Here is a 14,405-nt window from a genome sequence, read left to right as displayed (position 1 = left end):
AATATAGCACACAAGTTGTTGACTGCTTTAATGGTACTTTTTGGAGCTTGACAGAATCTGTACCCATTAAGTTGCATTATATGGACAAGAACAGCATTAACACCTCTTCAAAATTCCTTTTGTGCCGTTTCAAAACGTCTCCTTTTGTGGTGAATGAAAAAGAAAACATTCAGTTTTCAGACGTCATGACAGAATTTTGACTGAGCAACTCTTTTACGGTAGCGGCCACTCTGATGGAAGATCCATGTTGGAAGTGTACTACACAACGAGGCAAATAAGTGACCTCAGAGTCAGCCCAAAAGCCACAAATTATTCACAGCACATACCCAGAGCAAACACTGGTTATCACAGCATGCATGGGATATCAAAGACATTCCAGCAAGAAAAAAAAAAGTGTGAGTGAGAGATAAGAGTCTAAGATGGATGTATGGAAAGTCTGAAGCCAAATCATTGCCTGTTCAATAAAGCATTTAGTAATGGTGCTAAAGTGTGTAAATGTGAATAAAAACTAGATTCAGAGTATTTCAGACCCAATGTTGAAGGATTCTAATTCTATATCAATGACTTAATGAATTAATGGTTCACACTTTATAATAGGTGTCTTTAACTACTATGTACTAGCATTAAAATTCATACAATACAATACAATGTATTTACTGTGTAACTACATGTTGTTCTGCAAAATTCTCACAGGATTCACATTTGCTGTGTAAGGTTTTAGGGTAAGAGTTGGGTTAGGGTAAGGTTCAGGGTTAGAGGCAAGGTTAGGCAAAGTTAACAGTGTAACTACAAATGTAATTAAATGCAGGTACTTTAAATGCAAGTACAACACCTATGTACATAATAAGTACATTGTATCAAATGTACATAGTAGGTTAAAGACACAATATAAAGTGGGACCAATTAATGAATAACAAACTGTAAAAAATAAATCTGTAATTAATATGTTTACACATTTAAGAGCTTCAGAACTTGGATTCAGTACTGCAAAGAGGGCAACATATTCTTACAAGACTTACAATGATGAGGAATAAGAAATCGGCAGGTAATTAAGGAGAGAGCAAGGAGAGCTTCTTTCAAACCCAGAACCCTGCAGCTTAGTACAGTAAATTGCTGCATGTTCAGTAGCAACAGAAGTCATTCTCAAGTCACTGGAATAGCAGAGATATTCATGTGGAAATGAATTAAATCACCACCCAAACATTACTATAGTAGTGCAAACAAAGAAACACACTCAGCACGTGTGACAGATGTGGTCCCCAGGTAACAATATTCCAGACATTCACCAGTATTCCACGGCTGAAGAGCAATCACTGCACTACTCTGAATATGTGTACCAAAGATTATCTGGTAAAATAAACAACACACTCTGTTCCACTTACATTCAACGCAGTACTGTTTAAGCTCTTAATACGTAAAATGTAAAATGTTCTGAAGCATAAGGGCGACTTATTGAAATGGAATGTTAATAAAAAGGAGAAACAAAGTAAAAAAGGGAGAGAGAAGTATCAAACCGACTCTCCATCTCTTCAGCCAAGGCTTATTTCTCATTTCAGCACATCTGGCAGATTGATTAAACATTTCATCCAGAATATGTCACTGACCACATAAACATAGGTGAGTGAGGTGAAATATTTATCTATTCCTGTTTGTGTGTATTTTTAGCAAGAATTAAGCTGGTAGTCAGCAGCACTGGTGAGTAAGATCCAACGTAGTTTAACACATTCTACCAGGTTTCAATCCATTCCACAGAACTGCGCAGATTTTTTACAAAATTGAAGCAGAAAATTCCAAAAAGAGTCTGCAGATTCATCAGGGCCAGGTAATAGCACAACCATTCCAGTAAATGAAAGGGGTCAAGGTTCACTTTTAGGCTCCAAAGGCAGACAAGGTCTAGAGGCATTATGTGGGAGGAAAGATGTCAGGGTCACGATCACAGAAAGAGAGAGAGAGAAAAAGAAAGCAAGCTGGATTTGTTCACTATTGTCCAGCACTTCAGACTTATTCACACCTGTGAGATTGAGCCTTTTGTGTGTCTGTCAGCATCCAGGTGATGTGTTGTGTGTGAGAAGCTCAGAGAGCTAGTTTCATTAGACAGCAAATGAGCAAGAACATGTACTGCCAACTCTAACTTTAAACTATACAAAAGGCACAAAGAGAAGAAGATCATGAGACTGACAAAGAAATACATAAACAAAGGTTACAGAAACAGACATTTGGCCTGAATGGAATCTGCAACTGCAGATGCTAATTTAATCATGCTTTCAGCTACAAATAAAAATGTAGTATTCTAAGCTCTTTTAATATAGTCTGCTCTATTTAAATGTGAAATTTACACTGATCAGCCACAACATTAAAACCACCTGCCTAATATTGTGTAGGTCCCCCTCGTGCAGCCAAAACAGCACCAACCCGCATCCCAGAATAGCATTCTGAGATGCTATTCTTCTCACCACAATTGTACAGAGTGGGTATCTGAGTTATCATAGACTTTGTCAGTTCAAACCAGTCTGGTCATTCTCTGTTGACCTCTCTCATCATCAAGGCATTTCCATCCACAGAACTGCCGCTCACTGGATGTTTTTTTTTTGTTTGTTTGTTTTTTTGGCACCATTCTGAGTAAATTCTAGAGACTGATGTGAGTGAAAATCCCAGAAGATCATCAGTTAGAGAAATACTCAAACCAGCCCGTCTGGCACCAACAATCATCCAAGCGATTATCTAATCAGCCATTCATGTGGCAGCAGGGCAGTGCATAAATCATGCAGATACGGGTCAGGAGTTTCAGTTAATGTTCACATCAACCATCAGAATGGGGAAAAAATGTGATCTCAGTGATTTGGACTGTGGCATGATTGTTGGTATATAGTAGCTGACACTGAGAATTTTTTTTAATACTGAATGTCACAGCTTGCTAAAGTCACACAATAGACCAATCAAAGATGGCGCTACTGCAAATAATAGTCACCCCAAGCAAAATGTTCTTAAAAATCAAGATTTTCCCATAGACTGCCATTGTAATCTAAAGTCCCACAAAATTTACGACAAAACAAAATATGCTTAAAAAAAAAAAATCAGTGGCTTCCTAAAAACATGTTCAAGGATAAAAAAGAAGAAAAAAAAAAGAAGATAAAGACACACTGGGCTCAGAGTGTGTGTTTAGGTGTCTGAGGAGGCGGCTTTTTAAGTGCCCTTGAGAAAGCCAGTGTAGGCATGCCTGAGTGTTTTAAACAAAGTCAAACAGCATCAGAGACCCACTGCATCCAAACCATACCATGTTATCAGAGACAGATACATGTGCATAATGGTGTCTTTGTTTAGGTCTGAGATTATGCGTGTGTGTTTCAGGATGAAAATAATTGTGTGCAGATAAGAACATTTCTCTTGGCTCAGTTGTGGGAAACAACATTTATACTCCCTAACCCTCGTGTTGAACCCAGCCCTGATCATCAGAGGCCTGGACAAGCTCTCCCAAACTCTCGCCCATTAGCTCTCACTCTCATACTTTCTCTAACTATCCTTCTCTTGTTCATTTTGTAAGTCTTAGTATAAAAAATGTTATAGTCTTGTTTTGTTTTCATACGTTTTGTTCATGTCTTTATTGTGAAATATACTGTAGTTTGACTTTATGATGTCTCACCATATCTTGCAAGTTCTTGTTTTTTCTGGTTTTATTTATAGATTTCTCACTGTCTAGGTGCATCTTGTCATTGGTTGCTGTTAATTAGTCTTGTTTAGTAATTGATTATTGTTGATTTAGTTTTGTTACATCATTAACCCTGTGTATATTATATATATATATATATATATATATATATATATATATATATATATATATATATATGTTGTGTTTACCTTGTCCTTTGTCACGTATTGTAAGTAACTGGTAAATTTTACATGACTCTTGTCATGCTATAGACAAGTTTCAATATATCAAATCTAGTTAAGTCTACAATCTCTTCTTGCAAGCTTTAGTTTGTTACCCTCAGTCTCTCTCGTTTCTCTCTTTCTCTTGAGTTTCTGATTTGTGGTACAATAGTACAAAGGTGTTTCCAAATGTGCATAATCTCGTCTCACCTGTAGTCCTCAGTCATGCTGACACTGCTCTCTTCCTTTCGTAGACGGGACAGAGCAGCTCCTCCCTCCAGCTGTAACCGCACTAGCTTGCTGTCCTCCAGAACAGTCCTCATCAGCTCTCCGTACTTACTCAATAAAATCTGGGCCTCCTGCGAACACATACACATATCTATGATCTAACATATACACTCCTCTCCAGCTCCCTAAATTGTGTAATGTCCTGTATATCTTCCAGAACACACACTCTTATACCCATACACTATATTACTACATACAGTTGAGCTCAAAAGTTTGCATACTCTGGCAGAAATTGTGAAATTTTGTCATTGATTTTGAAAATATGACTGATCATGCAAAAAAACTCTTTTATTTAAGGATAGTGATCATATGAAGCCATTTATCATCACATAGTTGTTTGGCTCCTTTTTAAATCATAATGATAACAGAATTCACAAGGTGACACACACACAGGTTTAAATGGCAATTAAAGGTTAATTTCCCACACCTGTGGCTTTTTAAATTGCAATTAGTGTCTGTGTATAAATAGTCAATGAGTTTGTTAGCTCTCACATGGATGCACTGAGCAGGCTAGATACTGAGCCATGGGGAGCAGAAAAGAACTGTCAAAAGACCTGCGTAACAAGGTAATGGAACTATATAAAGATGGAAAGGATATAAAAAGATATCCAAAGCCTTGAAAATGCCAGTCAGTACTGTTCAACCACTTATTAAGAAGTGGAAAAGTGGAACATATATTATCAATTCTCCAAGGGTATGCAAACTTTTGAGCACAACTGTACATACATCTTATCTACGATTCTCAATGAGTAATACCTGTCCCTTCTCCAGTACACACAAACCCCATCATTATGTTCCTGTCCCAAAAGATCCTAATTCTCTCCCTTGACTTCAAAAGCACATACACATGCTATCATAATTTATTAAAGTGCACTTCCTTTATCTAATTCTAGGTCATGTGCTTATTAAATAATCAAATGAGCTTAAACTCATACAGTACACTGTGTAAATTCACATTACTTCCACACCTTCAGGTGTGTGTAGTACTTGTTTCACTATACTCACATTTCTTAGAATCAAAATGAGGATGGCTCTCACTTGTTAAAAAAAAAGTTAATAGGGGCCAAATAATATCTTAATTAAAATCTAAAAAAATGCCACAATGTGTCTATAATAGGTGTATTAACCTCAGAAACCTCAAGGAAAGCTTTTCCAAATGATTTTTATATTACAGAGCTGCATAAGTACTCTGAGCAAGAAATATCACATAATTACTGTCATACGTCAACACACCAAAATAAGTATGTGTGTGTGTGAATGCAGGTGAACAAGTTTGTGAGTGTGTCATTACTACCTAGAAAGCTTCCATGATACCAAACTAATGATGCAGATGGTGGTCCGACCTAACTATGCTGCATCTATGAGATGCTTGCATCAAAAGGTTAAATTTATACAGAATAACCCCAGGAACCTCAAGGAAACATTGTCTAAAGTGATGTTCAAATTACAGAGCTGAATAAGTACTCAAAGCAAGAATAATTACTGTCATACATCAACACACCCTAATAAGCATGTATGTGTGAAGTGGGAAAAAACTATAGAGTAATTACTTGAATTACAAATGTTTGGATGTGGATGTGATGTTTCTTTCTCTCTCTGCATGTATGTGTATGCAGCAATCAAGCAAAGAGTATTTTGTATTTTGTAATTCTGTTCACAGAACTGCTTTAAAACTCCTTATACAGACTACACACTCACAAAGAACTTTAGGTATACCTGTACACCTACATATTTATGCGATTATCTAATCAGCCAATTGTGTGGCAGCAGTGCAGTGCAATAAATCATGCAGATATGGGTCAGGACTATAATCTTCCTAATAAAGTACTCAGTGAGTGAATATTAATATATTAATATTTAAGTGTGCAGTAGGGCTGGGCAATAAGGCAAAACAATTTAATCTTGATTTTTATCAAACTTATGGTTTCAAAATTCATGATTTGATTTTTTCAACTTTTAAATGTACTCCAACATGATTCAAATTACATGTTCTTTATTAGAATGCAAGGCCACCTGGTTAGAGAAATCTAAGTTATTTTCATTATAGGAAACAAAGGTGTGCAAGAAAAATTTACAAATGCACCACAGGGGGAAGTTGTCAACAGAAATGTAAATGTAAAATAAATTAAAATCTAATAAACCCAGATGTTCAGAAATAATAGAATAAAATAAGAATACTGCAAAATAATTCTTAATCAGTGTAGGTATTCATTTGATCTAAACCAAATCTATCTAGAAAGTTATCTAGAAATCAATATCTATAAATTATCAGGTTTATCTAGAAAGTACTCATTGTATAACAAACAATTTGTGTGTATATTCATAAACCCCTGCAAACAGAGACGCACCCTCTAGCGGTTCACGCTGAGTAGCGCAGCAAAATGAAATAATTTATCATTACAATTCAACTCGCAAAGTTTGTCAAAATGATCTCTTGCCATATGTTGGCTATTGATGCAGTACACTTGAAACACGTCACAGAACAAAGTAATAATTAGCGATCTATCTGAATCATCATGGCAAAAGGAGCGGCGGATCCATGGCTTATCCATGTGTAGGGCTTTACTGGTTGTATAGATCAGTGTTACTATCAGAAATAATTAATTATTTCTGTAGTTATTAATTCATATTTAAATTAATCAATTGAATCTAACTCATTAAAACCTCATATGGGGCTCCAGTAAATGTAGTGTGCTACGTTTAGGTGCAAGTTTGGTTATTAGCAATAATTAATAATTATCAAAGATAATTATTAAAATCAATAGAACATTGATGAGAATCAGTGTTAGCTTTTTAAAAATCCTTTAAATCAACAATTATCAAAGATAATCGTTAATTGTTAACATCGATGAAACATTAATTAAAATTAACACTAGTTTATTGATCATTCAAATTCAACAATCAAAGATAATTATCAATTATCAAAAATCAATAGAATATTAATAAGGATTAACATTGATGGGGCACCACCCTGAAATCAGGGACTAATAACCAGATAGTAAAACAGTCTCAATATTAGATTGTATCTTAGGAAAATCGACATCCGAAGAATATCGATTTTCCAGAAAAAAACAATGAATGAAGGTTTGAATCCGAGCACTGACATCCCGTCAGCATGACACAGGCGTATGCAAAATAAACCAAAACACTTCTCTTTGTAATATAAACAAAGTATATTTATGCAGTAATATCAATTAATAATTAATACAATGCAGTCAAGAAACTTCCGACTTACAACTACAAACTAAACATTGATATGATTAGATATGGTAACAAAATAATCCTATAACACATAAGGTGTGTGTGTGTGTGTGTGTGTGTGTGTGTGTGTATGTGTGGGTGTGGTTAGTAGAGAGACAGATGATTAAGTGACGGCCCTAAAGCTGATTTCACGATCGTGGGAGAGAAAACAGCTGTCAGTTTATCACTCAGAGATGCGGTGGACGGCTCGTAAAAGTCCCGCGTTATTTGACTCTTTGATGGATGAACTCAGTTGCTGTCTCACCCGCGATGGCGAAATTGCACAACAATCCAATTTGGTTGAACCACAATACAGCAAAACAAATTCATGATAATTAATACCCTGAGTATTAATAATGAGCAGACATGGCGATCCGTAAACTGTACAAGCAAAAACCTTGAAACACAAGAATAGCACACTATAGCACACCTCCGTCCTTTAACTCTGACCCGGTTCCTTGAGGCTCGGGTGATGACGGGAGGCCGTTTCCTCGCACTGTCGGCGGGCGGTACGGCTGTTGATTCTCGGCGGGCTGGCGGAGAACTCAGAAATGTCGACTTGATTGAAGATGGAAGAGAAATCTTTAATCTCTTCACTTCTGTAGGCAAACGGATGAAGATGCGAATTTCTCGGCGGTCTCCTTCGGATCCGTTAGAGTGTTCGGTTGAACACAGAGTAACCTCAACTCGTCCAGCGAGATGGAGATTGTATGGCCACAGTTTCAAGGCGGACGTTACTTCCTTGTGCCACGAGGTTGCAACTGAGAGCAGCAAAGAGCTACGTCTATATTCGGTGAACAAAGTTGCTGGAAGCATCTCACGAAACATTTCAGAGGCATTTCAACTCCTGATGATGTCATGTTTGAGGGACGTTCTGTTGTGTGCCTCGTCCAATAGGAGTTGAGAGTTCGATCCTTTAGTGAGCAAGACTTCATGGTTTTGTAGTCTGTTTTGGACTCCCTTTGTTTGATTTTGGCGCGATTTTTATCAGTAAGATTTACCACTTGGAAGGTGGGGGCTTGAGTTAGGTTTTTACGACTGTATTAGGCCTGCCTTTGTCTTCTATCTGAATACATGAGGCCCAACACATGATTTGAAATGAAGCGCCCATAACTGTCAAGTAACTATGGTTTTTATGGGTAAAAAGAAAAGAAATGAGACCGTTCATTCACATGTGCACACCGAGGCCAGTTATGGTCATAAGCCGGTGTATACCTGCATGATGGACAAAGCTGAGCTACAGTCACACTGTGTACAATCGTACTAGGAATATTATCATTGTCTTTTATATAAGTCTCCGTGTTGTTAACCTGTCACGTTCATTTGGAGTGCCACACACGTGCAGCTGATCAGATCAGGAGCGGCATTAAGACAAGTGCGCGATGAATTATTTTTCTCTTCATTATTCAGCCTTAGGTGGATTTACAATGCAACTAACTATAGCGTTTGAAATAGTTTTTGCTAAATCTTGATTTCTCAATTTAAAAAAAAAAAAAATAATAATAATAATAAATCGTCAAAACACAAATTCGAATTAATCTAAAAAAATCAGAAAAAAATGCCCAGCCCTAGTGTGTAATCAGCATAAAAGAGAAAAAAGGAAGAGTGGAAAAGCTTCTTAATCCTGAGGGGAGAAAACGGGGTAAGAAGAAAATGGAGACATGTGAAGTGAAAAATAAAGAAAAAATAAAAAAATAAAGAACTTAGTATTGGGGTTAAAAGACATGGAAAAAGGAAAGGAGACATATTCAGAGTAATGGCTAGAGAGAAGACAAATACGAAATGGAAAAGAGATAAAAGGACAGGCAGAGACTTGTTCTGGTTTTCTAGTCATTGAACATCTAAGCATCACTCCATCCAAAAGAGGGGCTATTTTTTACATTCAGCACAAAGTCAAGCAAAAAATCCATACCCTCATCCACAAGACTGGCTTTCCATTCTACTCTTCATATAAACTCTCAGAAAGTAATTTTAAAGATGGCTGCAGATAAACAGTCCTCTGGGAGATAATTTTTCTCCAGAGGTCCTGTTTTTCCCCAGAACCCTGTGGATAAAGAGGTCCTTTGTGACCTCAACTAACAGCCAGAGGTCAAGTCAGTCAAAACCTTGACACACTAACCCTAACCACACACAAATTGAAGTCAACTACGTCTATTTTTCAAAACTCGACAACTCTTCTAAATAGATCGGTCTCTACATCAGTGTTACTGGACACCGGTGCCACTGCTGTACTCGTGGAAACAGAATAGAAGTCGCTCATACTCAGAATAGAAGACTGCAGTTCCATGGCAATGCTGTCACTGATGCAGATGGTAATAAAGCTCATGAAGATGGAGGCCTTGTAAATATAACTAGAACCTGTGGCACACTTGGATCACTGACTTACTGTATCTTGGTAGTTGACAAGTAACACTTTTGGGAAGTTGACAAGCCCTGCAGTGTGACATGCTATACTCTAACACTATTTTTAACAGCATTTTATAATTTTTGTTTTACTAATTATTATGCATAAAGTTATGATGTCATATCAACTGAGAAATTAAATGGAATATTTGTACTTTTAATAATTCACTTGTCGCACCGCTGAACCATTCAAATGAACTAGTGACTGCATAAATTGTGACCAGTTATTACACATTCCCTCATGCATTAATACAAATTTCAACCTAAAATTGATGTTGATTACAAAATGCTCTTTTACATGTACAGTAATACGTCAACTACCAATTTTCAGCTTTCTAATTCTTGACTGGTCTGGGGAAGGAGTTTTCAGTTTTACAAAGACTCTGCCAGGAAACAGTGGCATCTGAGAGGTGCAGAGGTTGCAATGCTAGATCTCAGATTAATGGACAGCTTCCAGTGTGTTCCAGTGCCACAGTGCCAGCTGTAGGGCAATAACGCTGCATGTATGACACATTTTACAATCTGAGTCTAGCTGAGCACAGTGTGTTGCACTGGATTGTTGGAACAGAGCACTTCCTGTGGCACTGCTTTTAGAACAGCTGTCTTAAAGAGTGTTTTGTTGTTTGCAGTAGTACCTCTGCTGAAGGTGGCAGCGCTGTGGACTCCAGTTTGCTGGTGGTGGTCTGAAGCAGGTTAACAGCATCCTCACAATGACTGGTCAACTGCTCCACCCTCTGAGACACAAAAAGAAAAGTCTTTGGTGTCAACAAGAAACCATAACATTACATATTGGTTAAAAAATGGACAGTTTAAGCTCTAAAATCTGATTGGATGAGCAGCATTCAAACAGTCGTAGAATAGCTGATAAACACACACCTGTGACCACTCATTAACTGAATTCCATATTAATGCGGTTCGTTACGTTTTTGGTCAACCATATAAAGCCTATGGTTAGACTAATGAACAGTATTAGTGGAATAATAGTTTACTGTGGTTATTATTCATACATTTTATTTATTGAACATCATATTTTATCATATTGCTGTTGCCAGTGTCTTATAAAACTTTTTTATGTCCATGGATGATGATATTCTCACCATTCTGAAACAGACCCAGCTTTTGTGGGAATAAGGGAAAGTGCCATCAAACTCAGTGGGCAGTTGAGAGATGTCCACATGCTTATAGAGAGATTTCAGCGATGTTAACAACTCCACCTGGTAAACAAAGAAACCACACAACAATTCTTAGCTTCAGCATTAAAGGACACCAATATGATTTGTAGTGGTCTTCTAAACACTTAGAATGACAGCTGCTCTAAAGGCTTGGATAGATGTCTAGGCTATGCTATCTGTATAAATGGATCCTGTCCAGTTGTTATTTTGAAAATCACTTGTAGTTAAGTAGGAAAGTGCTTAAGCTGAGAATATCTTTTCAGTGTGATTTGTGTCAGGCACTAGAGGCGCCTCAGTACAGACACTTGTGTTTTAAAATAGCCATCTATTTCTCAGAGAGCAGAGAGTGCTGTGTAACCAGGCAAAGGCCAGAATCTTGTCAGCACTGTGGGATGCTGTTTGTTTAGTAAAAGAAGGTCACTATGCTCTATCTGGTATGAAACCGTTCAGCCACATTTTATTAGTGTATGGTGCTCTTGTCTTTTTACATGAACTAAATTACTTCAGTAGACTGACAGTGTTCATCAGGACATGTTAAGTTGAAATATCACCTCCATTTCCTTTCCTACAGAGTAAACTGTGGACTTATGAACGTCTTCTTTTCCATCAGTAAATGTGCTGCACACACTGCTGCATTAATTGGCCCAACAAGACATGAATGCAGCCATTGTAATCCCCAGTTATTGTTTGGGTGTCACTATGGCTGCAAAATTAGAGGTATTGGTTATGCTTCCATGTGCAGATGTGTGTGTTACCTGTATAGAAGAGGCTTTCTCCATGCGTAAAGCCAGATCTCTGTCGGCCAGCAGCAGTACTGTGTGGATGCATCCAGGCATGGCATCCTGCAGTGAAAGAGTAGACTATATCACCGACAGCACCTTGACTTCTAGACATTTCAGTGACTAAACTGCAGCAATGCCTCTATCAACACTGACCTGCAAAGGTAATTGCACATTTTGTCAAAATTTAGCTATGATCTCTTAGACTGTGTTTTGTCCTGTGATCGACGAGTTTGGCTCAACTATGCTTAGATTGTGGTAAACAGATTGAGACTACTTTATAATCCACATTTGGCTGGACAATCAAAAAACTTTGAAACCATTTTTCTTTGTTTAGTGTTGGCATCGTAGCAGTGTTTTGGCTTTGTTAAAAATCTTATGACTTGAGTTGAAAGATTGGATAAAATTTTAAACAAGGTTAGTAAAGCAATTCTATGACGACAGTCACATGCTAACATAATTTTGTATGTAACAATGTAAAACGTTTAAGTGTTAAAGCTATCATTTAAAAATGTGAGGAATTGTACAGTATATTTTTAATGTTAATTCCGGTGCTGTGCAATTGCCCTGCCCCAAAGACTTCTTTATAAGTTCATTATTATTGTACACACATTCATTTTGTTTTTTTGTTTTAGTTTTTTGCTGTTCCTATATTTTTTTTAAACAGCATATCACAGATGCTGGCAACAGAGCTTAAAGAAATATTCCAGGTTCAATACAAGTTAAGCTCAATTGACAGCATTTGCGGCATAATACTGATTACCACAAAAATCTGTGTTAAAGTGAGGCACTTACAATGGAAGTGAATGGGGGCCAATCTGTATTTCAAAATTATAGCCACAAGACATAAACAATATGCATGTTAACATGATTTTAGTGTGATAAAATCACTTACTAACCTTGTCTGTGTAAAGTTATATCTAATTATGCAACTATGTTGCCATGACGATGTAATGTCAACAAACCCTAAAACCCTAAGAGACTGTAAAAATGATGATTTAAACAACTTTACAGCTCAAATAATACATGAGTTTTAACAGAAGAATTAAATGTGGTGCTTTTATAAAATTATAAGATTCACATTTCTGCCTTTAAACCCTCCAAAAGTTGGCCCCATTCACTTCCACTGTAAGTGCCTCACTGTAACCTCAATTTTGCTTTTTTAAAAGAAAAGGATGGACGAGTTGAAATAATTTTTTGTGGTAATCAACATTATGCCACAATTGAGCTTAACTTGTATTGAACCTGGAACATTCCTTTAAGCTATTTTAACCTTGAATAGTTCTTAGCCACGTACGTTAAAAAGTTATGAATGTTTAAAAAATGTTACATAACCTGTTTGTGTTTGCTGTTACATAGCAGACACATAAACACTACTGCCATGTGACTTAAGACCAACAATAAAAGCCTTCTGTCAGTGTCATATTCACTATAACAACAGAGAAGACATGAAAAACAACACCCTGTAAAAACTTGGGGAAAAGTCTATTGTGCCAGTTCATGGCTGTTTTTTGTTTGTTTCCTTGCATATCATCATGCATTGCACATTAAGACTTGCCATCATACCAAATTATCATAGCCACATCATAACCGAAGGAAAAGTAGTAAGAAAAAAAAAACTCATGGAAGGAGACAATAGCATATTTACTGAGGAATGTTCCAGAAACATCAACAAATTCTTCTTGGATGAGACATTTACTGCCTGTTTACTGAGCCACGGCATTTTCTATTTTTCTGGCCATTGTTCACTATGCATTCTAATTGTCTTAAAATACTGAATATGGGTGATATGGGTCAGGTTTCCAGCTTTCCCCTGCCATGTGAGATTTTAATTATAAAGACATAGAGCTGATGGGAAGCAATGATAAATGTAGGGTTTGGGAAGAATTCAGAATTTAGATGAAACTCCAATAAATCAGGGCAAATCATCTTTTTTAGAATTCAGTGAGTTCACATTTTTATTCAACATGTACAGTGATGAGGGGGAAAGTAAACAATTGGAGAATGAAAGAGAGGATGAGGAATACAATTGGGACACATCACATAAGAATGGATGGAACTCCAATCTGCGTCACCCACGTAGGCACCACAATCCCCAGTGTGCTAACCACTGCGCCACGGCATGAACGTTACTGCATTTTTAATCTCTGATTAACTTTTCATCAAACCTGTCAAGATATCTGAATATTCCTTCACTTAGATTAAGTGCAGTAATTTATTTAGTCTGAATTCTGTGTGAACAAATAATATTATACAGCGATCAGCCACAACATTAAAACCACCTGCCTTATATACACAATATTAGGCAGGTGGTTTTAATGTTGTGGCTGATCGGTGTATATCTATCTCAGTGTTTCCCACAGGATTTTGTGAGACTGTGGTGGGTTGACCTCAGACCCTCTAGGGCAGGGGTGTCAAACTCGGTTCCTGGAGGGCCACAGTCCAGCAGAGTTTAGCTCCAACCCTAATTAAACACACCTGAAGCAGCTAAACAAGGTCTTCAGGAATGCTTGAAGATTACAAGGAGGCATTTTGGAGCAGGGCTGGAACTAAACTCTGCAGGGCTGTGGCCCTCCAGGAACTGAGTTTGACACCCCTGCTCTAGGGGGTATGGGGGCATGCTCCCCCATAAGAAAAGGTTGTACATTTTAAAGTC

General features: G+C 37.3%; 1 protein-coding gene and 1 long non-coding RNA gene across 3 annotated transcripts in view; one reads left to right on the top strand and one right to left on the bottom strand.

Annotated features, from left to right (window-relative positions):
* Nucleotides 1-14,405, bottom strand: part of LOC127416075 (uncharacterized) — a 113,766-nt gene that overhangs the window by 50,036 nt on the left and 49,325 nt on the right. For both annotated transcript variants that reach the window (XM_051655198.1, XM_051655205.1), the window contains exons 7-10: nt 11,726-11,812; nt 10,896-11,012; nt 10,434-10,532; nt 4,078-4,226 (exon numbers count right to left, since the gene is read on the bottom strand). In XM_051655198.1, coding sequence (XP_051511158.1) covers nt 4,078-4,226; nt 10,434-10,532; nt 10,896-11,012; nt 11,726-11,812 — 452 coding nt within the window. The remainder of the gene's footprint in view (nt 1-4,077; nt 4,227-10,433; nt 10,533-10,895; nt 11,013-11,725; nt 11,813-14,405) is intronic.
* The window catches only part of LOC127416223 (uncharacterized), a 102,096-nt gene continuing 99,466 nt past the window's right edge, over nt 11,776-14,405 (top strand). The window contains exon 1 of the long non-coding RNA XR_007893074.1: nt 11,776-11,913. This is a non-coding gene — a long non-coding RNA (uncharacterized LOC127416223). The remainder of the gene's footprint in view (nt 11,914-14,405) is intronic.

This window comes from Myxocyprinus asiaticus, chromosome 2 (genome assembly GCF_019703515.2).
Source record: "Myxocyprinus asiaticus isolate MX2 ecotype Aquarium Trade chromosome 2, UBuf_Myxa_2, whole genome shotgun sequence".
NCBI lineage: Eukaryota > Metazoa > Chordata > Actinopteri > Cypriniformes > Catostomidae > Myxocyprinus > Myxocyprinus asiaticus.
This window is presented reverse-complemented; position numbering and strand designations above follow the sequence as displayed.